We start from the raw sequence: 26947 nt of genomic DNA, 5'->3' as shown, positions 1-26947 counted from the left end.
GCGTCCGGCCTTAGCAGTTGCCGGCAGCTACGCTGCGCTGCGTCTCCGCGTCCTCGGCTTCCCCACCCGCCCGTTCGCCCGGCCGCGCCATGGAGGCCTACCATAAGCCAGACCAGCAGAAGCTGCAGGCCCTGAAGGACACAGCCAACCGCCTGCGCATCAGTTCCATCCAGGCCACCACGGCGGCCGGCTCGGGGTGAGTGAGGGCGCAGGGCGAGGGCGCCGGGGCCGCGGGCACGCCGGCTCCGTGTCGCGCTGCACGAGGGAGGCGGCCGGGGGCGCGGTCACATGGCGGAGCGCGCGCCTCGCAGGTCAGCGCCGGAGGAGCCTTCCGCCGGGCCCGCGCTCGACCCGGCTTCCGCCCGCTGGGGCCCGGCTCCCAGCAGGCCTCAGGCCGGCTCGGCCCCTCATTCCCCGCTGCTCAAAGGCGCAGGGGACGCGCGGCTACGCACTGCGGAGGCCCCTCGCCGGCCGTGCCGGGAAGGCCACCATTAGTGCCCACTCGCCGAGAGACAAGCCCTGTACCGTGCCCTCGGCACGCGCGGCCCCAGGACCCTTTCCTCCCTGGTAACTGGTAACGTTCCACCCACATGTGAGGAAACTGAAGCTCCGAATTTGTCAGTTGCCCGAGGTCGCACGCGGCGACATCTGGAATTTGAACCCGTGCTGCCCAACTCGAGAGCGCCTGTTTTAACCCCTCATCTTGCAGACGAGCCTGGGGACCCTGGCCTTGTCCCTACCTCAAACTACCTGTTCCCTTCTCCACCTCACATTCCTGTTCAGAGTCACATTCCTGCCACTCTTGGCTTTGGAGCAGGGGTGCTGAGACTCCAGGAGTGGAGAGTGAGGAGGAAGGTGGCCACGTGGATGCAGAGCCCTGGCATCCCTTGTGGAGGGAAGGTCTAAGATCTCCTCTGGGGTGGGGGCAGGAGGAGGGGATGGGGTGGAGGAGGGGAGACTTGGAAGGTTAAGAGAACCAAGAACCAAGCCCCAGGGCCTTGGGGTGAACATACAGGGCCAGCCTCCAGGTGCACTTTCCTCAAGTCAGAGGCCCATCCCCCAGCGTTCTTTCCCGACAGCCCTAATGGCTCAGAAGATGGAGAAAGGCTGTTGCCCATCCCAAGGAGCCTTCTCTGAAGATGGCCAGTTGCAAGGGACAGTAATGATAACTGGCCACTTTGCAGCTGGAGGCATCAGGTGGGGTAGTTGAGAGGGTCAGCTACTGAGTCGCTTCAGAGCCTGTTTCGCCGCTCTGTAAAATGGGAACAGTAGTAGCGCCTACACACTGAGTGGTTTTCAGGATTCCAGCCCTTTGGGGCGGAGCATGAGGCTGCCCAGACAGCATGTGATGGGTTCATGAAATGATTTTGAAGTCTGGCTGGGGAATGGTTTCCAGAAACCTTCCCAGCCAAGTCTTCTTGCTTCTGGCTGGTACCCGATCATGTGGGGTACCCCTTGGCCAGGCAGGGACCTGGCTTACTCTTGGTGCCCTCTCCCCTGCCTGGCACACAGTAGGTCTGCACACCTATATTGCTTGGTGAGTACTACTGGATCCCCTTCCCTTGACCACTTTAGGGGATCATTTGCCCTGCAGAACCTTGTTGAGCCCTGCTGTATGCTAGGAGCTCTCTAGCTAGATTCCTGACGGTCTAGCTGGGGGGACACAAAATAGTGTTACACTTCCGAGCATCTTACAGGTCTAGATAAAACCTGTAGACAATTACAGGGATCTTGAGTGGTCAATAAGTATCCCTGGTGTGACACAGAGCATCCTTTATTGCTAATATTATCTTATGGATTCTGAGAATACCCCTATGAGACAGATGCTGTCATATCACATTTTATAGATGAGGAAAGTGAGGCTAGTGTGTTGAGTGACTTGCCCAAGCTGGTCATTGGTAGCTGTTCCATGCTGTCCAGTGAGGGGCTCCCGTTAACCAAGAAGACTTCTTGGGCAGGCAGGCAGCACCAGGCCAGAAAATGGAGAGAAACTAGAAAGGGGAAGATAAGGCACAGTGATAAGGGATCTCAGTCAGTTTGAAGGCACTTGGAAAGAAATGAAATAACATTTACAGCTGGGGGAGGGGGGCTCCCAAAGGGAGAGGGTGTCCAATGGGTCTCCTGGGTCTTTGTTAGATAGTTAAACTCTGATTTCTATGGGGAAAAGATACTGGATTGGCAACTAAGTTACACCCAGGTTTACACTGTAATGCCTTAGGGAGGAACTCACTGAACTCAAAGTGTCCATTTACAAAAAGAAAAAGTGCAAGATACAGTGATTCCTGTTCGTTTTAAGCATGCGTAAAAAGTGCAGGAAAGAAATACTTAGGAAAAAACATGCTGCAAGGCCCCCCCAAAAAAAAGAAATACTTAGAAAAAACTTAATTTTTCAGAAGGAAGTAACATTACTATTACTACCTCTTTCACAAGAGATTTTGAAAGGCATGTGCCAAGAGCTCTGTGTGCACACACACAAAAAAAAAAACAGTAAAGGAAGACTTGAACAGGTCTCCAGATGTTGGTTTTGAGGCCGGCTATTCCCTCACAGCAATGGGTGCGGTCCATCAAGTGAAGGCTCAGCTTTGAGGCCCCGGCTCTGTGCAGTCGCGGCCAAAGTGACCATCCTGTCAGGTTGTCTCCTTTCTGGGGGAGCTTACACCCCGGTGGTGAAACAGCACTTAGGCCAAGGTCTTTTCATGGTCACTGTGGAGGCTGGACGGACATTGGATCAGTGAGGACCAGGCCATGGTGTTCAGGATTCGGTGAAGTCCTGATATCTCGGTAGCTTTCCCCTTCCTGTGCCATCACTGACCAAGTGACAGTGGACGTCACCAGGCCCAGGAAGTGAGGACACTGGCCTCTGTGTCCGAGGAGCTGAGGGACAGAGCCTGCACAGAGGGCTCCTTGTGGCAACACCCACAGCTTCTCCAGGTCACCTGCCCCTCCCTCCGCGTGCTGGGGGAGCTGTGGCAGCCGTGGCAAGGGTCCAGCTCATCCAGGCTTTAAAAGATAAGACTTGATGGCCTTGTCAGAGGGGCCCTTCCTGCTGAGGCTCATGGTGGAGATTTCTGAGTTCTCAGCAAGCGGGCTAGACTGGCATTATCCAAACAGTGCTGAGTGTCATCTGAGGACGCCGTCAGGGTCAGGCCCGGGTCTGGCAGTGCAGGCTGTGCCTAGACGTCCCCGGGACTCTGACCCACAGTGTTGGGGTGGATACTCAGGAACGTAAGGTCTGGCCAGGCCTGGCTGGTGGGCACAGGGAGACGAATCTAACCCTGGCTGTGTTCCGACTGGCTGTGCCCTTGTCAGAAAGACCCTTCCCATCCCAGGGCCTCAGTTTCCCCATCTCTAAAGGAGAAGTTCACAGATAGGTGGTTTTTGAACTGGGTTTCTCCGGGGTGGGGCTGGGGGACCAGAATGAGCAAGCTCTGGGGTCCTGCCACCTCCTGTTGTGGGTTTCATGTCCTGGGGGATTCACGTGACCTTGAAGTGGCTGGAAGTACATCCCTCCCTGCTACCCAGTTCTGGTGCTCTGAGAGGCTTTGAGTGCTCTCTCTGGGCAGAAAACTGCTGCCTGGGCCTGCTTCTCCATTCTGGCTGTCTTCACCCCAGCCTGGCCCTGACTGAGGCAAGAGCAAGCCCGTTGAGATTACCCCAGCAGCAGCATTTCCCAACTCTGTGTGAGGACACCCGGCTGTCCCGCAATGACCCTGTTCTTTGCCTCTGAACTCAGCAGGGCTGATGGGCAGTGCTTCCTGAAGCTGGGAACCTGGTGCAGCCACCTGGCTAGGGTCTGAGATGTTCTCCTGTCTTCCCATGAGCTGATCACACTGTGGCCCCTGGACCACCAGCTCTGACTCCCCTTGACTTTGCCTCTTTAGGCAGAGGCCTGTTGTCACTAGAGCCCAGTCTCACAAAATCAGGAACTCCCTTATTGCCACAGACAACAGCTACCAGCCCTGGACGCTGGGTCCTTAGGCAGACTCTGTGCTCCCGCCCTGAACAGTGAGGTGAAGTCCACTCCATGGGGTGGGCTGGTGGGAGCTGGCGGTCGCCCCAGCATGTGGGTCTAGCTGGCGGGGGCCTGCACTGTTTGGCCTTCTTGCTCAGAAGTCAGTCTCACCCGTGGCCTGGCTGTAATCTCTGAGGGCTGCACAACTGGCTAAGGGAGTGTGGCTGCTCAGGTATTTCCTCTGCTGGGCTCTGAGCACCTTCTTCCTTTTAAAGATCATCCTGTTATAGCTCTAGTGAGGTATAATTTTCATATCATAACATTCTTAGTGTATGGTCCAGTGGCTTTTAGTAAATTTAGTATATTGACAGTGACTTACAATAAGTTTTAGTGAATTTACCACTTCCCCTTTTAACTCTAATGGATATTTCATATAAACGGAATCCTACAGAATGAGGTCTTTGGGGGTCTGGCTTTTTTCACTGAGCACAATATTTGGAAGGTCGTCATGTTGTAGCATGAATTAGTACTTCATTTCTTTTTATGGCTGAATAGTCCATTGTTTGGATATACTACATTTTGTTTATCCATTCTTCACTTTCTCTTAGCATTTTGCTTTTCTCCTAGCTCTTCTGATGGTAGACTGTGTGACCCTGGGCAAGGTACTTCCCCCCTCTGTGGACCTTAGTGGTCCCATCCTCAAAATGAGAAGGAGGTTTGACTTCGTATCTGGTATCTTTAGAGCTGATATTTACTGAGCAATTGCCGTTTTCCTATGCACTGTGTCAAGCTCTTTACACACAAATGCTACCTCATTCAGTCAGATTCTGCTACTGTCTCCATTTTACATTGAGGAAACTGAGGCTCAGAGAGGTGACATCCTAGAGTCTTGGAGCCAGGATACATCATTTATGTGTGCACTCTTTGTTCCAGATGCTCTTCAGACCCGAGGCTACAACAGTGAAAAGACTCAAACTCCCTGCCCTCCTGGAGCTGGAGTTGCACCTAGGATAGACAGGCAACAAATAGCCACATAGTGTCAGTTGGCGGCAAGTATGAGTGAGGGGGAAAAAGGTTTATTTGTTTTTTTTTTTAACGCAGTATGCGGGATCTTAGTTCCCCGACAAAGGATTAAACACAAACCCACTGCAGTGGAAGCACAGAGTCTTAACCGGTGGACCGCCAGGGAAGTCTTGAAGAAGGTATTTTAGATCGTGAGGTCAGGGAGGGCTTCTCGGAGGGAGTGGTGTGGGGCATAGCTCTGTTTCTTCACAGTCTGAGGTGTGGAGGCAGTCTTTCCAGACAGGAGCCAGCCCAGGTGGTTCTAGGAACAAGAAGAACAAGGATGGCTTGTGTCCTGGCATCCTGCGATTCTCTTGCCTGAGTATTTTCTTTTTTAATGTTTATTTTTTAATATATAAATTTATTTTATTTATTTATTTTTGGCTGTGTTGGGTCTTCATTGCTGCGCGCGGGCTTTCTCTGGTTGCGGTGAGTGGGAGCTACTCTTTGTTGTGGTGCGTGGGCTTCTCACTGTGGTGGCTTCTCTTGTTGCAGAGAACGGGCTCTAGGCGCGTGGGCTTCAGTAGCTGTGGCTCGAAGGCTCCAGAGCACAGGCTCAGTAGTTGTGGCGTACAGGCTTAGTTGCTCCACGGTATGTGGGATCTTCCCAGACCAGGGATCGAACCCGTGTCCCCGGCATTGGCAGGCGGATTCTTAACCACTAGTTAAGAATGCCACCAGGGAAGTCCCCTGAGTATTTTTTTTTAATACATACCTAAAAAAGAATACAAATGATGTACATGTTATAAATAACTATCCTGGGTGTACCTACCTCCAGGTCTAAGAACTAGGACGTTATAGTGCTTTAGAACCTGCTGGGTGTCTCTCCCTACTCACAGAAGGAGGGTTTCCCCCAGAAAGAACTATACACTGAGTTTTGCATTTTATTGTTTTCCTTATAGTCTTATAACGTTTGTATAAATTCATAAACAGTGTGGTCTTCCCTGCTGTAGAGATCTGTCAGCAGTGTGCTTTGTTCACGTGTTGTATTTGTGAGATCTTGTTGAGGTTGTTGCATAGTATTCCATTATAGGAATATATTGTCATTAAATATCCTCTTTATTTCTTTTTGGCTGCGTTGGGTCTTTGTTGCTGTGCGCGGGCTTTCTCTTGTTGAGGCGAGCGGGGGCTACTCTTCGTTGCGGTACGCGGGCTTCTCATTGCGGTGGCTTCTCTTGTTGCAGAGCACGGGCTCTGGGGTGCATGGGCTCAGTAGTTGTGGCTCACGGGCTCTTGAGCGCAGGCTCAGCAGTTGTGGTGCACAGGCGTAGCTGCTCTGTGGCATGTGGGATCTTCCTGGACCAGGACTCGAACCCGTGTCCCCTGCATTGGCAGGCAGATTCTTAACCACTGTGCCACCAGGGAAGTCCCTTTTTTTTCTCTTTTGAAGAGCTAACTCTTGACTTCGATTTTTAAAAATTGTACATTTGCTTCCTATTTCATAAATTTCCATTTTTTATCTTTCTACTGTCTTTGAGCTCACCATATTTTTTAACTTTTTAGGTTGGACCTTAACTGTTGGTTTTCAACTCATATTTCTTACTTTTTCCTTCAGGGACTTATTTCTTCTTCATAACAGATTATTTTTCTTTGTATTTTTAAGCATGGGAGAGGCTGTTGTAGTGCTCGCCTCCCTGGTTCATTTTCTGAGGCCTTGAGGCATGTGTAGGACATGTGTAGGGTGGGAGAAGGGCCATCTTCCAGCAGCTGGCAGCATTATCTGTTGATAATGGAGAGGAGCCCAGCCAGGGGGTGAGGGATCTTCTCTGCACTTTTTCTGCAGGGAAACCTGTGAGCAAGCAGAGTGAATGCTGAAGGGAAGGGTGGTGGTGGGGACATCTGGAAGAATGTCCTCCCAGAGGTGGGGGGCCTTTGGGAGACTTACCTAGGCCCAGCTGTAAGGCCTCAGCACCACCTTCATAGATTGAACTAATTAGGAGTAAGTGGACAGGTTTTGGAACAAGCTTATAACCCCCATGCGTCACAAAGAGCTGCTTAGTGGATAAAGTTCCCTGCAGCCTCCCACCTTGCCCACACCCCTCCCTGCCTCTTGCCAGTTTACATTCATGGGTTTGTCCTGCACAGCACCTTGGGGTGGGCCCCCGCCCACAGTTGTACCCCCAGGGCAGGCTGGGGTTACAGGAGAATCTCAGGCCCTCAGACCACAGACTCTGTATACTGAAGTTCCTCTAGTAAGTTGCACTTAAAAGTAACTGTCTCCTGTGTGTTCAGCAGTTTACGGTTTGCAGAGCCCCATCTCAATTCTCAGCTCATTTCTTCCCTCCTGCCTGCCCCGTGGTCCGCAGAGGGTCGCGGTCCCAGCCTGCAGATGAGGAGTTGGAGGCCCTGAGAAGTGTGGCATCTGGTCTTCCAGCAGATGGTGGTGGCTGATGGTCACCTGGGCCCTTTGAGTTCATTGTCTTAGGGACCCCCCGCCATCCCCACACAGCACCCCATTTACAAGTGAGGAAGCTGAGCCTCAGGGAGGGTGAAGCATGTGCTGAAGTCACAGCCTGAGTGGCCCATATCCCCACCCTGGGACACCTCTCAGAGGGAGTTCCCTGAAAGCTCTGGGGTGCGGTGGAGCAGACACCTGGCCCCCAAGGATCCCTTATTCCGTATGTTTTTATTTGGCAGGTATGAAGGTAGGGCTAGTAGTGTGTCCGGGATGCAGGCTTTGGAGGAAATATAGGCTCAACCCCCATGGGTCTCGCAAGGAATGGTTCAAATCAACTACTTCTCAACTTCTGATGTCTCTTCGTGGGTGACCTCCCTCCCACCACGTCAGCTTTGCCTGGGCCAGGCACACCTCCACCATGTGCAGAAAGTGCTTGTGTCACAGCCCTTTCTCCCTGAAGCCCCTTCCTGGGAACCGCCAGGTGGGCAGGGCAGGCCAAGCTCCCGTCCGTGTCTGCCTTCTTTCTCTTGGAGCAGTTTGGCCTGCTCTCCACCCACATCCTTCCCCCGCTGTTCTCCTAACAGGGTCATGACTTTTGAAAGAGGGTTCCTCAGGGATGGGGCTGCCCTAGGAGGGGAAGGGCAGGAGGTCAGCCTGGCTGGTGTTGACTGGGGTGTCCCCCAGCTGAATTCTGCGCTAGCGACAAGGGAGTTGGGTTCCTGCCAGGCGGGGAAAGGTTTCTCGTTCACATTTCCTCACCTCCCTCTTTCAGGTCTAGTGTCTTTCCCCATGACCAGGAGTTCGTAGAAATGGTTAAGTATAAGACGATTGTGTGCTGGGGATGTGGGTACTAAACCAGCATGGGCAGTTCCGGATTTCTCTACTAATGTGTCTGCTCTGGGAGTGACTCACCCCTAACCCGTGGTGGGAGCCGGCTGGCAGGGAGGAGGGAGGCCCACTGAACTCCAGGTGGTGCATGTGCCCTTGGGTTTGGCAGTGGGCATGTTTTAGTGTGAAGGGCCTCAGAGCAGCGGCAGAAGGCTGCGCTGAGCTGGCTGAGCTGCATGGAGGGAGCGGCTGGGAGGCACGTGCCCTGAGGCTGACATTGTAATCAAACTGCGGACCAGAGGCCTTCAGGAATCACAGCTGTCCTGCCGGGAACTCCAGTCTCCACTCCTGGGCGCTGGGGCTGAATCAATCAAGTGGGTCCTAAGAAACCTGAATAAGTCACATCTCTAAGACATAATCCTTGTATGTTCCCTGGTTAAGTCCTTTGCCCAGTAGCCATTCAAATAACTGCAGCAAATAGAACAAGAGCCTGAAAAAGGGAGGCCCGTTGAGCCACCGCCCCAGGCCTGTCTCAGGCAGAAGGAGTTTTTATTTTTTCCAGGATTGTAGCCTTTGTAGAAGATAAGAGATTGCTTTGCCTTTTAAATTCTGTGCAGAAACATGGTTTCTGGTGGCTGTACCAGCCCTCAGAATGCCCATTAAAAGCCTGCCGAGTAGCCCAGTGATGCTCTTGGAGAGCCCGAAGGCCCAGTTTTCAGACTACCAACCCTGCGGGTGGAGGCTGCTGGGAGCCTTCGTCCGTTAGCCCCTGCCCAGGGCCGTAGGAGGCCCAGCACCCCTGGGGGCCTGGGAGGCCAAGTTGCCCCGACAAGTGGGCAGAGTCCTGGGCAGTCCCACTGGGACTTAGCTAACTGTTCATAGAGGGGCCACCGCAGTCTCCTGGACCCCTCCTCCTTTCTTACTCTAGTCCAGCCCCAGAATTCTTCAATTACCATGACTCTGAGGGTCCAGACTGTTGGCCCCTGGGAGGGTGCAACCCCCATGCTGCCAGCAGTGCCTCCTTGAGACCCCATGTAACCCTCCCAGGAGGGAGGAGCACGTGGCTCTCTGACAAGCCAAGCCCGTGACTCCTTGGGACCTGCACCCCCAGGTCCCTGTCTGTGGGCGTGAGATAAGCCCTGTAGATCAGGGGTTCAGGGCTGTGATGCATGCGTTTGTCTCTCTCCTGGGCCACAGCCACCCCACGTCATGCTGCAGCGCCGCCGAGATCATGGCTGTCCTCTTCTTCCACACCATGCGCTACAAGGCCATGGATCCCCAGAGCCCTCACAACGACCGCTTTGTGCTCTCCAAGGTAGGAGGCCAGCCCTCTGTCCTTCACCTGGGGCTGGGTGGGCCCTGAAATGGTGAGAAGGGGACCTACCTCCCTGGTGTGAACCCAGCCCCTCACCACTCTTCTCCACCTGCTCCACCCGGCCCCTCCCTCGGTGTCTTGCTCTGTGCTGACCCAGCTGGTAAACTTAACCCCAAGCTAAGGAATAAACAACCGAATTAGTAGGGGATAATGGAAATGGTCTGGGTGTTCCAGCCATGTTTGGTGTTGACAGGCAGGACTGGAGTCCAGGTTGGGGGTATAGCTTTGTGGCTTTCTACACGCGTCTCTGCTGTGCCAGTACCCAGGCCACGCTCGCTCCCTCAAGAGTGGTGATGCCCTGCAGTAGGGTTTGGGATGGGGCGCACTGACCACCTCCGCCCGCTGCCCTGCTTGAGAACCATAGCCACAAACTATGCCATGAAACCCCGAAATCCACCTGTACCCAGGCCTGGCTCCATGGCCTCTGGTCTCCTGGGGTAGGCATGAGAGCTTAGAAGTCTGTCCAGGTCCACTCACACGCCAGAACCCAGGGATTAGGGCTGCCGGCTGCCTGCTGGGGCTTTGGCCTCGGGCCTCACAGCTGCGCTCCCCCTGCACCTGTCCTAGGGCCTGCTCCGCCTTGGCTGTGGGAGCCTTGGGCTGGAGAGGGATGAAAGGAGGGAAGGTAGCCTTCACTTGCTTCCTTTCCTGAAAGGGATACCCAGGCCGGTAGGTTCGGTTTGGCCAGGCCCCGGGTTTCGGGGCGTGGTGGGAACAGCTGCTCATCTGACCCATCCCCCCACCGTCCATCCCCTGCAGGGCCACGCAGCGCCCATCCTGTATGCCGTCTGGGCTGAAGCCGGCTTCCTGCCCGAGGCAGAGCTGCTGAACCTGAGGAAGATCAGCTCTGACTTGGACGGGCACCCTGTCCCGGTAAGTGCACCCCACCAGGAGCCTCTCCAGGCCTCTGGTTCCACTTCCTGTTTCTCAAGGCATGCGGGAAGGGAGCAGGGCACCCACTGAGGAGCTGAGGGGGTGTTGGAGGGCAGAGGAGGGCATTAAAGGAAGGAAGAAGCAGGGGTTTGGGGGCACGCTGTTTACCCCAAGCTTGTGCTGCAGGGTGAGACTTTTAAGGCCCCAGCCCAGGGCACTCTGGGTCAACTGCAGGGAGGGCCTCTCCCCAGGCACCAAACACCGGCTTCCCTTCCCTGCTGGGCCTCCCTGGCCACTTAGACACAGCTTGGGCGAAGAGGTTCACCAGGGATTCTCTAAGGGGGTCATAGCAGGATGCTGGTGACATCCACGGAAGGGGCCCGGTGTGCTCCTCGGGCCGCTGCAAACGTTTGGAGTTCATGGGGTTACCATGGAAACTGTGATGCCCCATCTGGGCACCCACTAGGGCCAAATACTTCAGTTTTGTCTTGAATTCTCCCAACCACTGTGTGAGGTGAATAATGTGGGCTCTGTTTACAGGTGAAGGAACCAAGGCCCAAAGAGATTCAGTCTGTGGCCTGAGGTCACACAGCTCCCTATGGGCCGAGCTGGTATTTGAACCACACCCACAATTACTGCTCTAGGGGAATAATGAGAAGTCACACTCTGCCTTCTGCAGACCTGCCTACACCCCGTGTATGGGTGGGGTGTGGCTTCGAGGCTCCCAAGGCCACAGGGCTAGAATCCTGGGAGGCATTTCTGGGAAACATTGCCTGTGGTAACTGTAGCCCTCTGTCATGACAGAAACAAGCTTTCACCGACGTGGCCACGGGCTCCCTGGGCCAAGGCCTCGGGGCCGCTTGCGGGATGGCCTACACCGGCAAATACTTGGACAAAGCCAGGTAACACTCCCACTCCCCATCCCCACCCACGATGGTTTTGGGAGGGGTCCTGGTGGCCCAGCTTTACTCGCTGGCCCCAGGCACCTCCTTGCCTGCCCAGGGCGGAGTCGGAACTGAGTAACTAACCGTGCATGTGTGGCATGAGGCTGGTACCAGGACCAGCTCCCTTTTCAGATGAGGAAATAGGCTCAAAGGAGTGAAGGGACCTGCCCAGAGTCCCTGGATAGTGACCGGTAGGGCCAGGCTTGCGTCCAGAGCCACATGCTCTTTGGCCAGAGTGCTTTGACTCACAAGTTCCCGTGTTCCCCCCAAGCCTGGCACCTGGACCCTGGAAGTCTTAGGTGGACCCACCTCTCGATGCCTGACTAGGTGCCAAGAACCCAGGCCGGAGCCACTCGCCTTTACCTCGGGAAAGGAGAAAAGGGGGTGTTCCGGGGGTGTTTCTGGGCCTCCCTGACCCCTACGTGGCAGCCAGGGAAGAGATGAACCCTGGAGAGAGTGGCCTGTGGAGGGTGAGCAGCCTGGTCAGAGAGGTTTGCTGCTGCAGCACCAGGCAGCTTGGGAGAGAAGCCCCTCGAGGCAGGTTTCAGCTGCAAGGCCGTCCGCCGTGGCCTGCAGACAGGCGTCTGCTGCGGAGGGGAGGCGTGTCGGCTGCAGGCTGTCCGAGCGGTTTCTTCACTCCTTTACCGTTTAGGGCCCTGTGCTCTGTGCTTTGTAGGGTTTCACCTTGATGAGGTGATAAGGTGCGTACAGCTGCCCCTCTCACAGGTGGGGAGACCGAGGTAAGGTGTTTGCCTTATGGTGGAGGCAGGATGTGAACCCAGGGTGTGCATCTGGAGTCCACATTCAGGGTCCCCAGGCTGCTCTGAGGGGCCTGAGGGAAGCACAGCAGGCTCGGGGAGCCCTGTGGGCGGGAAGCTTCCCAGAGGAGAGGCCGAGGGAGTCTGGCCTGCAGGCGGCAGGTGGCTGCAGGGAGCCTGACTGGATGCTCCACCCCAGTGAGCGCCTACTGTGTGCAGGGCAAGCTCCTGAGACAGCTCTCCAGGAGGTGGGCTGGGGCTGCGAGGCCTTCCAGACTCAGGCCAGTGTTACCTGATGGCATAGCCTCCCGGGCTGGGCTCTGGGGCCAGGCTCAGCTACACCCAGAAGTGATTCACCATGCAGTGAAGAAAGTCACAAAGAATGGGATGTGTGTTTAAGAGTATTTTATTTGGCACAGAACCAGAGCTGTGAGTTAATTATTCTCTACAGTTGCTTGAAATAATTCCTCGTGAAGGGTCGTTTCCTGACCCTAACATAATGGGAAAAGCCAGTGTAGGGAGATAGCGTTTAGCTGGGTTCTCAGTGGCCAGGGTTGGCTAAGGCTGAGGGGTTAAGGGAATTACCAGGCTGCGCCAGCTGCCAGAGGTCCTGGATCCAGCCTCCAGTCAGGTCTGTCCAGCCATCAGCCAGGGAGCACACATCCAATTGGGTCTGTCCCATTTCTCTTTTCTTTTTTTTTTTGGTTGCACTACATGGCTTATGGGATCTTAGTTCCCCAACCAGGGATCGAACCTGGGGCCCCGGCAGCGAGAGCACTGAGTCCTAACCACTGGACCTCCAGGGAATTCCCCATTTCTCTTTTAAATAATTTTTTTAATTATAAAATACATACTAATCTAAAATACAGGAATGCATTAAAAAGAAATGAGGGACTTCCCTGGCGGTCCAGTAGTTAAGACTGAGCTTCCACTGCAGGGGGCATGGGTTCACTCTCTGGTCGGGGAATGAAGATCCTGCATACTGCGAGGTGTGGCCAAAAAAAAAAAAGAAAGAAACAAACTTCTTCCTTATTCTTAACCACCTCTCCCCCATTTCAGTCTCACTTAACAGTGTATCCTATTTCCTCCATGTTATTGTGAGAAAAAACTTAATGGATTTATAATCCTAGTATTTATACAATTTTACCCAATGCTTTTTAGAAAAATCTGAACACTTTCTCACACCCTGTCAAGAGCTAGTGTTTGTTTTTTTTATTTTATTTTTAGTTTTGGCTGTGTTGGGTCTTCATTGCTGTGCGTGGGCTTTTCTCTAGTTGCGGCGAGTGGGAACTACTCTTTGTTGCGGTGCGCGGGCTTCTCATTGCGGTGGCTTCTCTTGTTGCAGAGCATGGGCTCTAGGTGCGTGGGCTTCAGTAGTTGTGGCACTCGGGCTCAGTAGTTATGGCACACGGGCTCAGTAGTTGTGGCTTCCCGGCTCTAGAGCGCAGGCTCAATAGTTGTGGCGCACGGGCTTAGTTGCTCCGCGGTATGTGGGATCTTCCCGGACCAGGGCTGGAACCCGTGTCCCCTGCATTGGCAGGCGGATTCTTAACCACTGTGCCACCAGGGGAGTCCAAGAGCTAGGTTTAATGACTGGATACTGTTCTGTTTTATGGGGATGCTGTAACACGTTTAGACCGTCATCTGTTGTTGGATATTTGAGGTGGTTTCCCAACTCCTGCAGCAAATGTTGGCCGTCTCGTTAGGGTCTCTTCTCTTCATGGTAATTCAGGACTGTGGGCATTTGTAGCCCTACCCTGAATCTAACAGCTTCAGGAAATATGCGGCCTCAGGGTTAGCCCTGGCTTCTGCAGGGCCCCCTTTCCTGTTCACAAGCACCCCCAGTGTCTCCCCACACCGCCTTCCTGACTTGAGTCTGAGGCTATGCTGGAACTGCACGCTTGGCCCCAGTTCAGGTTCCTTGGAAGTGGGTGTGGGGTTGGGAAGGCAGCCAGTCTGCTTCCCTGGAATCCCTTTTTGGGGAAGTCGAGTTCCCTACAGGTTTCTCTGGCTTAGCCCTGTCAGGCTGATCATTTTCGGGAGCTGCTGTGCCAGACCCCACCCCTGCAGTGTCTTTGGGCCCCCCCTTGCAGCCTGCAAGACCCAGCTTAAGATAAGCCTCTGTGAGTGGGACCTTCTGCTCCTTGTGGGGGAACCAGTGGCCTGGCCTGCTGGAGGCCGCAGAAGCGAAGGTACGGGCCTGGCGTGGCAAGGGGAGGATGCAGGAGCCCTCCCTGACCTGGAGGCCTGCAGGGGTGCTGAGTCATGCTGGCAGCACCACAGCCGTCCCCGCCTCTCTTCAGCTCCCCCTGCCTTGGCCCTGCAGCAGGGAGGCCTGGAGGCCCAACCCACTCAGCAGCAGGGCGGCTGCATCCCTCCGAGCCGTCCAGGCACCAGCCTCGCTCCCTGGGGTCACGCATCTGGACTCTGGGCGGGGGAAAGGGGGTCTCGGCATCCTGCTGCCCCTCCCACTGTGTGCGATCCTAGTCAGCAGGGAGTGGACAGTCTGGGCTGGGCAGTCAGGCCTGTGTTTGAATCCTCGCTCAGCTGCTCCCCAACTGCATGATCTTCAGGCAGGTGCCTTGACCTTTGAGCCTGTTTCCTTGTCTGTGTGTTTTCTTGGGAATAACAACTGCACTTACCTTCTCTGAGAGGGTTACTCAGTGCTAAGCAGAGTTGGGGGGTTGGGGGTTGGGGTCAAGGTCCCTGAACTGGTCTCCCTGCCTCCAGCCTCACCCCTTGGCTCCACCCTCCCCAGCCAGGGAAGGTTCTGTTTCTGGGTAATTTATCGCAACCTTATTGCTCTTTTTACCGTGTCACACTGCCTTTGGAACAATCATGGCTGCCTGTTTTGAGGGCAGGAGATAGCCCCTGGGGTGGAGAAAGCCTAGGCCCAGCTCTAGTCTTGGGTAAGAACCAGCCCCAGAAGTTTGGGAGGAGACCATCCTTCGAGGCACCTGCCGACACCATGATCCCGGCCTTCAAGCCCCCTCGTGCGTGCTCATCTTCACCTGAAGCCTCCCTCTAGGGTGCATCACAGATGGCCTCCCTGGCCCAGCTCCTCTGATCAGAAAGGTGCTCTGTCTCTCTGGCCCACTTAGCGAGTCCCAGGGCTCCCCCAGCAGTCCTGGTTCACGGTGGGGTGGAGAGAAGTGGGTGCGCTCCGGCAGCGGGCGGCTCAAGGCCCTCCCGCCCAGCCTGCGTAGTCAGCCCCTGCGAACCACTCCACACTGCTGTCTGGAGCTGTTTCTTGGCAGCTGGTACTACTTTCTGGAGCTCCTGACAGCTTCCTTCACAGCCCCTGCTCACTGGGTGTGGACTTGGGGTGGGCACAGCTGTTGCACGTCCCAGAAGGAAAGGCCAGGGGCACGTGGGCCAGGCAGGGGGGCCGGTCTCTAACCCCCCCACCCCCACCCCCCCACAGCTACCGTGTCTACTGCCTGCTGGGAGATGGGGAGCTGTCAGAGGGCTCCGTGTGGGAGGCCATGGCCTTTGCGGCCATCTACAAGCTGGACAACCTCGTCGCCATTCTTGACATCAACCGCCTGGGCCAGAGCGACCCCACCCCGCTGCAGCATCAGATGGACGTCTACCAGAAGCGCTGCGAGTCCTTCGGGTACGTACGAGGCTGTGGCCTGAGCACCCTCATAGCAAAGGATACCTCTGTGCCAAAAGCTTTGCAGATGCAGGGGCTGAAGCCAGAGGTTAAGCCCCATCAAAAGAAGGTCTCCCTTCAGGGTCTGACTCACAGGGCATGTGGCCGCCCTGGCCAGTGCCATGGATCTGTGGGCTGAGGCCCAGCTCTGAGCAAGTTCCTTTATTTGCACGTTGGGTGGTGTGATGGCTCTCAGAGCTTCCACATAATGTGATCTCACACATCCTCACCTTGTTCTTGGGTGAGGAGGCAGGAGGTGCACGGTGTGGACCAGGCTCGCTCAGTACGTCAGGCCACTGGTTACCTCCTGTGACAGGAGGAGGAACAGGCCTCTCATAGGGAAACGGGAGATAGGATTTCCAGATTTCCCCCATGGGCCTTGGATGGTTGTGAATTCAGAGTCACGTGTTACAAAGCAGGGAGGTCCATCTGGGCGGGTGTCAGCCAGAGAGGGCCTCACCTTGATGTCCCTCCCCTACCCCAAATACAAGTTCTGCAATTGGGCTCTGAGGGCCCAGGGCCTTCAAGGCCACCCTTCATAGATGAGCCGATGACCAGGGAAAGTCGAGCTGGAGTTGCAGTACCTGATCACACAGTGGACACAGGGCTGTTACCTCCGAGTGACCTTACAGAGGGAGAAAATGAAGAGAAGAAAGATGCTCTGTTGGACAGGGGAAGAAGCAGCCACAACATGCCTCAGGGACAGACCTCCTCAAGGCCACATCGGGCTGGGGACTTGGAGTATAACCCCGGCAGCATCCTTGGGTCTGTGTCCATCACCTTGTGGCTACGAAGCCAGATTCCTTAAGTCCTGGCTTCATCACTTAACTTGCTTTGCGGCCTTGGGCAGATTACTCCACCTTCAGTATGTCAGTTTACATGTCTATAAAATGGGGACAACAACAGGTTTTTGTTTGTTTTTAATAATTTGCTTTTATTCTTTTTTTAATTTATTTTATTTATTTATGTTTGGCTACGTTGGGTGTTCGTTGCTGCGCATGGGTTTTCTCTACTTGAATCAAGCGGGGGGCTACTCTTTGTTGCGGTGCGCGGGCTTCTCATTGCGGTGGCTTCTCCTGTTGGGAGCATGGGCTCTAGGCACGCGGGCTTCAGTAGTTGTGGCTCGCAGGCTCAGCAGTTGTGGCACATGGGCTTAGCTGCTCCGCGGCATGTGGGATCTTCCAGGACCAGGGCGCGAACCCGTGTCCCCTGCATTGGCAGGCGGATTCTTAACCACTGCGCCACCAGGGAAGCCCAACAACAGGTTTAAATGGGTTAATATGTGCTCAGCCCTGTGCCTACATAGAGTGGGCACTCAGTAAGTGTGAGCTGCTACTTCTGTTACTATTAATCTGCCAAAAAGTGTCCCAAAAGGGATTGCCTGAAAGAGAAGGGCTCCTTCCTCTGGATGTTTGACAACATGACTCATTTTATACAAGTTTCTGGCACCACGTCCACCATCTATGGAGTGATCGGATGTGTCCCTTAAATAAAAATTCATCAAAAATCTAGCAGTAGATTCCAAACCCACTGCATTGTCCTAAAAGCAGCTTTCAGTAGGAAATGAATAGCTCAGGAATGAAAGACAGTAAGTAACTAGGCTTTGCATTACTTAGGAGAGAGGAGGAAAATCTGTTCAAAGGCAAACAAGAGGAAGTAAAACAATGTGAAAAGAGAAAATTAAATGCAAATCGGAATCCGGCAGGTTTGAGGCGCCCCAGCTCCTCCAGCTCTTTTCCAGATCGCAGCCGTGCAGTGCAGCGAGGGCAGGGCCTTTCCCCAGGGCCCTTCTCAGGGCCCTCGCCCCTCACGCCCTCTTTCTGTCCCCAGCTGGCACGCCATCATCGTAGATGGACACAGCGTGGAGGAGCTGTGCAAGGCCTTCGGGCAGGTCAAGAACCAGCCAACGGCCATCATTGCCAAGACCTTCAAGGGTCGAGGCATCACAGGTCTGTATGCTCGAGTCTCCTCCCACCCACCACCCCGGGACTGGGCCCTGCGGCTGACTGAAGAGGGGGTGGTTTAGGAGGCATATGCCTCTGAGAGCCCATGCCTGGGGTTGAGCCAGCCGCTTCCTTCCTCAGCAGAGTGCACCCAGTCCAGGGAAGGGGGAGCAGGAGACTTGCTGGGCAGCGTGGCTGAGCTGGGATTTAGAGCCTGGTTTGGCTGGTCTCGACTGGGGGTCATGTGTAGGCAGGAGGAGAGGGAGGACTTGGGAAGGACTGTGGGTAAGGAGAGAGGACACTCCCTGCCTGGCATCTGCAGAGCAACCTTGACAGCTCCAGTTGTCTGCCCTGAGCCGAAGGGCTGATGCAGGGAGCCCCAGGAAATCCTGGGGAGACCTAGATTCTTCCCTAGGAGGCAAGCAGGGTACCCCTCATGCAATGGAAAAGTGATTCCAGAGGCCTGTGCAGGTGGGCAGCCCAGGAGCGTCTGGAAGATGGTTCCTGTGCCTGGCCTGAGAGCCGTGCAGACATAAGCCCCTCCCTAGCACCTAGGCACGGGCTCCAGACCCTTGCTTGGGGCTGGGATGGCCCTTGCCCATTGTAACAATGGGAAGATGGGGCTAGAAGTGGCCAGGGACTTGCCCAGGGATACAGGGAGTCTGGCACTAAAAGGGCTAACTGCAGGCTCTGGGCTGGCTTCACTGTGCCATGTGTCCGGCTCTCCCCCTGCCCACCAGGGGTCACGTCCCCCTCTGCCTGTGTGGACTTGAGGTAAATGAGGATATTCACTGGTATCTGGGAAGAAGTGCACAGCTCTGGAACCTTCTGGGAGAGGACTCTGGGATACAGTCATGGCCTCAGTGCCGCTGATGCTGACTCCTCAGGTGTTACCACCACGTGGGATCTGGAAACCTCAACTCCTGGGGGCTGCTTGGTTACTTCTTGGCTTTCTCCAGGCTGTGGTGACATCTGAGGTGACCTTAGAGGAGAGGGTTATTAAGTCTCACTGGTCCCCACACGGCAAGATGCCCCCCCACACAGGGGTTGCACCTGGGGGCTTACAGAGCCCTGTCTGCTGCTCACTGATGCATAGGTGACCTTGGCGGTGCTCCCCCCGCCCTAGGCCTCAGCTTCCTCTCCCAACCTATGCAACAAACCGAGTGTGATTTCTACAGCAGACCCCACGCTGTGCAGGCTTGGGGTGGGGAGGTGATGCAAGGAGAATGGGATGGGGTGGCATGCCAGCAACATTCATCTACCACACATGCCCCCTCCCCACTGGGAGCTCCTGGGGGACTGGGCTGCTACTCAACAGGGGCCTGCAGTTGAGTGCTGGTCACCATGGTCCTCCTTCCCTGACCCCCATGGTGGCCTGCCCTTGATGTGTGGAGGGTTAGGCCCCCTCGAGCAGCTTCCTGGCCCTCTGGGAGCTTTCACCTTACCTGTCCCTCTGCCCTCCTACGTTGTACCCATAGGGATAGAAGATAAGGAGTCTTGGCATGGGAAGCCCCTCCCCAAAAACATGGCTGATCAGATCATCCAGGAAATCTACAGCCAGATCCAGAGCAAAAAGAAGATCCTGGCAAAACCCCCGCAGGAGGACACCCCCTCGGTGGACATTACCAACATCAGAATGCCCACCCCACCCAGCTACAAAGTTGGGGACAAGGTACCCAGTTGGGCCTCACTTTTCTGGACTGGTTGGGCTAGGGTGGCAGCGGTTCTCTGGTTCCCCAGGGCTGGGGCTGGGAAAGAGAAGAGAGATTAGATTAGTTCTGGGTGAGGAGGAACCCTGAGATGTTGCTCCTGCCAGTTCTTTCATGGGGTCAGCCAGCTCTGGAATTATTTACATGCAGAGAGGCTCAGAGAGGGCAAGGGATTTGCCCATAGTCACACAGCAAGCTACTGGGATCAAAGCTGACAGCTTCTGAGTCCCCCCCCCAGCCCCGGTCCATCATGGCCTTGGCCTGCGCTCAGGACTCCCCCACTTCTGGCCAGGCAAAGGCAAAGGGCAGGCCTGCCCGGCTCTGGGCACTACCCCTTGTGGACCCATCAGTGCCACCTGAGTCAGGCTTTCTGACTCCCAGGCCCTCAGTGTACTCTCGTGCAGAGTGGGGCGCGTTCGCAGGCCTCTTTCACAGGGCTGGGGAAATGGGGTTGTTAGGACATCTTTTCCAGCTCAGATGGTTCATAGCCGGGCTGGAGACAAGAGGCTGCACCCAAGACATTCATCGTTTTAAGTTCTTATTGGCACCCTTACAGAAGTTTCCATAGGGCCATATGCTGCTGGGCTTCCTTTTTCTGCTGTTTTACCCTTTTCCTCCCTGGTGGAAGCTATGGCCCAGAGGCTGAGCTGGGCTCCAGGCCACATGCCCCCCGAGGTGCTCAGCCTTCCCACTCCCCTCCCTACAGATAGCCACCCGCAAGGCCTATGGGCAGGCCCTGGCCAAGCTGGGCCACGCCAGCGACCGCATCATCGCCCTGGACGGGGACACCAAGAATTCCACCTTCTCAGAACTTTTCAAAAAGGAGCACCCAGACCAATTCATCGAGTGCTACATTGCTGAGCAGAACATGGTGGGTGCAGCTGGGGTCTGAGGGGTGCAGGGGCAGGGCTGAACCCCTCCTGTTCCCTTGAGCAGCCATGTTTGGCAGTGCCAGGTGCCTGCTAGGCCCCAGAAACAGCTAGGACCCAGCATTGACCCTTGACCTCCAGTAACTGGTGGGGGAGGGGTGTTGTGACACCTAAGGGCTGGGTGAGTGCACACGGGGGAGCTGAGCAGGGGATGCTGCACGCAGGCCAGTCGTTGTGGTGGAGGGGCTTTCTCTGGGGGTAAAGGGCCCTCCAGGCGGAAGGGCAGGCACAGCCAGGAGGCTGGAACTAGCAGCCAAAGTCTGCTGGGCCCTTTTATGCACGAGGCTTTGGCCCTTGCTACCCTGTGGAATACAGAGATGAGAGAACTTTGTGGACCCCTGTCATGCACACAGTTGGGTTAACAGCTCCTTGTCAGGATCTATGGTTGTTAAATAAGGAACAGTGTTTTGTCCTGTTTTTCAAAATATCCTGGCCGAGGAGCCCAGCCTGGCCTGCAGGCTTCTGGGAACTGGGAGCTTCCTCCCCCTGGAGACCACCTGACTCTGCTGCATCCAGAGTTCTTCCTCCACCTGAACCTGAAGTTGTCCCTGGCTTCCAGCCTTGGCAGCTGGAGGGGCCGGGGCCGGGGGGTGGGGGGCTGGGGAAGGAGGGCTCCTGTCAGCTGGTGGGTTTCAGAGCTGTGGAGGCGATGCCAATTTAGAACCAGTGCCTGCACTCAGTGCTTCTGGGCCAGCATTTGGGGCCTGGGGCCTCTGGGCATACAGAGGGCTTGCGAGGGCTGGTCTCTGCAGAGGCCTTGGGGTGGCAGGCAGATGGTGGAGGAGACTTGGAGAGGCCTGGGAAGGATGGACCATCCATGCTCAAGCTTACTGGCCTGCTCTGTGAAAGGCTTTTCTTGCTAGAAAAGTGTTCCCCAGGAGAGTGATTTTAAGAGAACTTGTGAAATTACGATTTCAAGTTGAAGGAGTTTGGAAACAGACTGTGGAGTCCGTGGGCGCACAGGATCACTTGCATGGGAGGAGGAGAATTAACAGTTACTAGGATGACGGAACCCTCACCTCCCAAGAGGTGGCCCTGGGGGTCCTGGGCCCCCTGGCCACCCTCTCCCTCCTCTGGGCTGACACCACCCACTCTGCCCCCAGGTGAGCATCGCCGTGGGCTGTGCCACACGTGACAGGACGGTGCCCTTCTGCAGCACCTTTGCAGCCTTCTTTACGCGGGCCTTTGACCAGATTCGCATGGCAGCCATCTCCGAGAGCAACATCAACCTCTGCGGCTCCCACTGCGGCGTGTCCATCGGTAAGGAGCTGCGGCCGGGTGTCACACCTGTGACGTCCTCGGAGTTCTTTTTATTTTATTTTATTTGTTTGCTTTTTCCCACACATGCACATTTATTAAACATTTTGAGTACTTTACACAATTTGCTTCTTTTACTTAGCAATTTTTGGCATTTTTCTGTCAGTACTTCATTCTTTTTAACTGCTGCAGATGTTACATTCTATAGACATATTGGTTAGTTATTTCTTATTAATCAACACTTGGGCTGTTTCCAAGTTTGAAAAAGAAAGTTGCGAGAAGTACTCTTGGGTCCATTTCTTTGTTCAGGATTAATTTCTAGAAGTGGAAGTTCTGGGTCCAAACCCAGAATACTTTGAATTTTAATTGATATTGCTAACTTACACTCTGAAAAGGTTATACCAATTTATAAGGCAGAAAATGCTAATTTTTTTTTTTGGATACTTAATCTAAATCTTTGCTAAAGTGATGGGTAAAACATGTTTTAATTTTCATTTTTTAATTCTGTGAAGTTTAGTTTCTAACTTACTAATTTTGGTTTCTAGCAATATTCATTCTCAATTTTCACCTCTTTGAATTTTTAATTTTAGCCATTATGCTTGATATTAGGTTATTCTTTTTTGTAAAGAGCAGCCAATTCTTATTCTATCATTGTAGCACCCCATGCAATCTCATTGAAGATCAGAAAGTTTTTTAAGGTCTCAGACCTTCTCCTTTAACCACCGAAAAGGTAGTCTCGTACCTGCCTCTTTACTATCTCTATGGAGTATCCTGGAGTTTTCAACTTATTGACTCCTAGTCTGAGTGAACAGAATTTTTTTCAAAAGTGTGATATAAAGTAATTCACAGTCCCTCTTTTGATGTAATTTTAATAACTGAATGCTAACTCTTCTGTTTATAATCTATTTCTGACCTTTGGACCCATCTGCCCAGCTCCTAGCTCTATAGGCTCTGGTTTCAACTCATGCTGCCAGGGGACGCTGCCACTTTGGGCTGTCTTGGTAGATATTCTACCCTAGGCACGTGCTGGTCACCTATTCTTGACTCTTGATGGGCATTCAGGCAGTTACAGCAAGAAATGTTTCACAAATGGTATCTGATACCGTCTAGTTAAGATTAATGGGGAATAAAAGTACTTTGCTTAAAAAAAAAAGTACTTTGCTTAGAAATAATTATCCATAGATCTAAAGTCAACAACAGTCTCCACAACAAAAAATACATAATTTTTTTGGGGGGGGGGGAGGAGGAGGCTTTAAATAGATCAGAAATCACTTTCACATTAATTGTTCTTTTTATATACTTCAAATGTGTACTTAATGCCTTTCTCCTCCTGGACATCAGAAGGAACACCTGGATACCTTATAAACGGAACTGCCTCCCACTATCCAAACCCCGTCCACTTTATTTGTTAATTCTGGTTGCTCAATAAATTTTAAGGCATCATCCAGACTTTTAGCAAGAAAACGAGCTCCCTGTGGAGGTTCCGTGAGTTCTCTACTGAGAACTATATTAATTCTGTCCTTTTAAAGGTCGATTCTTCTCTGGAATGGAGAACCAGGTTTTCCCACCCATAATCACCAAATTCTGTTTACCTGAGCAGGGGCCAGGGCAGGTCCCCATTCTTGCCGATGCCCATGTTCTGGGACACAGCGACAATGCAGTTTAGCAGACGAACCATGACGGTGGCAGAAAACACTTCCGAGCTAGCACGTCACACTGCCGGGGATAGCCTGCCAGCTTGACGCGAAATTCTGTCCCCGGACTTCTGAAACAGGGTTTGGGGCCAGGATTCCATTCCACGCATGAGGTCTTACTTCAGCATATCCTTTCCCACACCCCAGGGGAAGATGGGCCCTCCCAGATGGCCCTGGAAGATCTGGCTATGTTTCGGTCTGTCCCCATGTCAACCGTCTTTTACCCAAGCGATGGGGTGTCTACAGAGAAGGCAGTGGAATTAGCAGCCAATAGAAAGGTAGGTCACTTAACTGTTCTTTCTTCGCTGGCAGCTAGCGCTTCCCTAAAGGGACTGGAAGGGAGGCCAGTATGCAGGCCCAGAGCTGATCATTTGCTGCCCCAGAGTGGTGTCTCCTGACCTTGCACTGGTGTTGTGGCTTGGAGGAGTTAGACCAGGAAAAATGAAATACACACCACCTTTCCTGCTGCGTGGCAGACATTGCTAATTGATCACCTCTCTCTTTCACCACTGAGCATCCTGGCAGCCCCTGCCAATCCAGCAGTTGATGCCTGTCTGCCCTCCCTGAGTTGAATTCTCCAAGACGGAATGAACTGAGTCCTGAACAAGAGCCACGCTGCCATTGACTGGAATGTCTCACATGGCTCTCGTCCCTCTGAGGGCAGGGGGCGAGCCACAGCACTCGGGGGCGGGGGGCGGGGGGGGGGGGTGCAGTCCTTGGAGGCCAGTCTACCTGATGGAGAAGTTATCTTCCATCTGGGGCTTGGGGCTGGCTGTCACGCAGGAGGAATATTTGGAGAGGCACGTGCTGCAGAGGAAAGACTCCAGTCCTCAAGGTTGGAAGTCCTGCGTCCTGAAATCCTCAGTTATTCTGTTTCATTCCAGGGCATCTGCTTCATCCGGACCAGCCGCCCAGAAAACGCCATCATCTACAACAACAACGAGGATTTCCAAATCGGACAGGCCAAGGTCAGTGTGGCTTATGCCCCAATGAGACCCCGCAGAGAGAGCCTGAGGTCGGGACCCACCCCAGTCTACCAGACTCTGAGCCTCACTGGCCCCCATGTTGCCCCCAGGTGGTCCTGAAGAGCAGGGACGACCAGGTGACTGTGATCGGGGCTGGGGTGACCCTGCATGAGGCCTTGGCTGCTGCTGACCTGCTAAAGAAAGGTAAGGAGGGTGGGACCCACATAGTCTTAGATGGGCTGCTAACTGCAGACCCGGTCTTGGGTCAAGAAAAATCTCGTCGAATTAAATGATGAGAATATTACTAAAAGCCAGGCTTGGAGCACTCACTGTGTGCCCAGCATGGTGGCCAGATCAGAGGCCCTGGAGCCTGAATCTACTTAGCTGGCTGCTAATTAAGTCTGTTATTCAGCATCGTTGTGCCTTGTTTCCCCATCCATGATGGAGGTACTATCACCTTCCCCACAGGGCTGTCCTGAGGATTTAATAAACGTGACCTGGCATTATTATTATCATTGCGAGCTCACAAGTGTTAGCTGTAGGGAAGACAGGCATTAGCCTCCCCTGCAGTAGAATCACAACAGATTTCAGCCGTGCTGAGCACCCAGGAGAGGGTGGACATGGGTGTCCTTAGGAAAATGACCTCAGGGCTTCCCTGGTGGCGCAGTGGTTAAGAATCCACCTGCCAGTGCAGGGGACATGGTTCAGGCCCTGGTGCAGGAAGATCCCACATGCCGCGGAGCAACTAAGCCCATGCGCCACAACTACCGAGCCTGCGCTCTAGAGCCTGGGAGTCACAACTACTGAGCCCATGTGCCACAACTACTGAAGCCCACGCACCTAGAGCCCGTGCTCTGCAACAAGACAAGCCACGGTGACTAGAGAAAGCCCGCGCGCAGCAACGAAGACCCAGTGCAGCCAAAAATAAATAAATTTAAAAAAAGAAAAGAAAATGACCTCAGATGTGAGTAGGAACTGATAAGCAAAGAGGGTATCGAAGAGGCCCAGGCAGAAGGAACAGAGCTCTGAGGAACTGGGGGGAGGGCCAGAGCAGGAGCGAGACGGGCTGGAGATCCAGGGGGAGGGTTGACCCATCCTCCTGACCTGACACTGTCCTGCCTGTAGCCACAGCTCCCCTCCCCACCACCCCACATGCCCTCACTTTACCTCAGGGCGGACCCCTGGAGGCGGCCGTCCCTCTGGCTCTCCCTGACAGTCGGTCCAAAGGCCAAGATACTGCAGCCCAGGGCGTGAGGGGAGAGAGGAGGCGCTCCTTTTCCTGCCTGAGACCTGCTGCTCCTGTTAGGCCAGGGAGGCTCCGAGGTGGAGGGGTGGGTGTGGAGGATACGGGCATCACAGATCAACAGAGGAGGTGGCCGAGCCATCGGGGGTGGGCAGCTGTGTGACAAGCCCCCTCGCAGGGTGCCCATCAAAGGCCCCCAAAGGGCAGACCCATGGCGCCCAGCTCCTTCCCCTCAGCCCGCCCTGCTTCTCCTCCCCTCACAGAGAAGATCAACATTCGCGTGTTGGACCCTTTCACCATCAAGCCCCTGGACAAGAAGCTCATTCTCGACAGTGCCCGTGCTACCAAGGGCAGGATCGTCACCGTGGAGGACCACTACTATGAAGGTGAGAGAGCCAGAGACACACAGGTTGGGAGGGCTGGGGGCATAGGGCTGGACATCCTCCTTTATCCCAGCCCCAGGAGGGTAGCTGCGGCCCAGGAAACCCAGAGCAGCTGGGACTTGGCCTCTTAACAGACCTCAGGCTTGGCCTGGGGACCCTTGAACTCAATGGCTGGAATGGCTCCTTGGATCCCTGCCTGACCCAGGAAGCCCGAGAGGGTTCCAGCCGTGCTAAGAGCACACAGTGGTCATGTCCCTGAAGTACCTGAAAGTTAAGGCTGTTGTGCAGAATCAAACCGGGAAAGCAACACAAATTTCTGGCTTTAATGAGTTTTTCACAAAGCCATCCTCTACAAATACACACTACTCTCTCCTCCAAAGCAGGCCCCGGGGGAATAGATGGGCTTAGACCCTGAGATCAAGTGCAGATGTCGGTTGATGACAGCTGCCCAGAGGATGGTGTTAAATATGATTCAGAGGCCATATTTGGGCTTATGAAAAAAATAAGTACTGTGATTGGTGATGTCTGCTCTGGCTACAGGCATAGGGCACGGTGGTTGGTATATATGCCATCCCCCCATCCTTGGGAAAGGGAATAAACTCAGACTGATTCAGGGCCCGGGGGGGCAGCTAGGGGCTCTGGGGACCCGCCCACTGCTCACCTGAGGCTGCATCACCTGACTCACCTCCTTTCCTTTGTCCAGGTGGCATAGGTGAGGCAGTGGCCTCTGCAGTAATGGGTGAGCCTGGCGTCACTGTCACTCGCCTGGCTGTCAGCCATGTGCCAAGAAGCGGGAAACCAACAGAGCTGCTCAAGATGTTCGGCATTGACAAGGACGCCATCGCGCAAGCCGTGCGGGGCCTGGTCACCAAGTCCTAGTGGGGGGTGGGGGGTACAGCGTGGGAGTGAGTTCTACACATTCCTGAGATCCCGGCAGAGGTGCTCAAAGATGTGCCGAGAGGAGTCATAAATATATGTT

At 54.3% G+C, this 26947-nt stretch overlaps 1 protein-coding gene and 1 pseudogene across 3 annotated transcripts; one reads left to right on the top strand and one right to left on the bottom strand.

The window, feature by feature from the left end:
* On the top strand, positions 1 to 26947 carry TKT (transketolase). 3 transcript variants are annotated; one of them, XM_060022689.1, is made up of 16 exons: positions 549 to 567; positions 8185 to 8224; positions 8540 to 8663; positions 9438 to 9555; positions 10375 to 10488; positions 11293 to 11390; positions 15615 to 15806; positions 17676 to 17794; positions 19267 to 19460; positions 20204 to 20368; positions 21530 to 21686; positions 23525 to 23655; positions 24262 to 24345; positions 24453 to 24546; positions 25849 to 25971; positions 26672 to 26947. In XM_060022689.1, exons 4-16 carry the CDS (start codon positions 9472 to 9474, stop codon positions 26845 to 26847), a joined length of 1731 nt encoding a protein of 576 aa, XP_059878672.1. In that variant the 5' UTR covers positions 549 to 567; positions 8185 to 8224; positions 8540 to 8663; positions 9438 to 9471; the 3' UTR covers positions 26848 to 26947. The 3 variants fall into 3 exon arrangements, with proteins under 3 accessions (XP_059878670.1, XP_059878671.1, XP_059878672.1); XM_060022687.1 differs by lacking the exons at positions 549 to 567; positions 8185 to 8224; positions 8540 to 8663 and adding an exon at positions 1 to 196; XM_060022688.1 differs by lacking the exons at positions 549 to 567; positions 8185 to 8224; positions 8540 to 8663 and adding an exon at positions 399 to 403 and having other exon boundaries at positions 9437 to 9555.
* On the bottom strand, positions 21730 to 23506 carry LOC132432381 (dihydrofolate reductase pseudogene; annotated as a pseudogene).

The sequence above is a fragment of the Delphinus delphis genome, chromosome 10 (assembly GCF_949987515.2).
Source record: "Delphinus delphis chromosome 10, mDelDel1.2, whole genome shotgun sequence".
NCBI lineage: Eukaryota > Metazoa > Chordata > Mammalia > Artiodactyla > Delphinidae > Delphinus > Delphinus delphis.
This window is presented reverse-complemented; position numbering and strand designations above follow the sequence as displayed.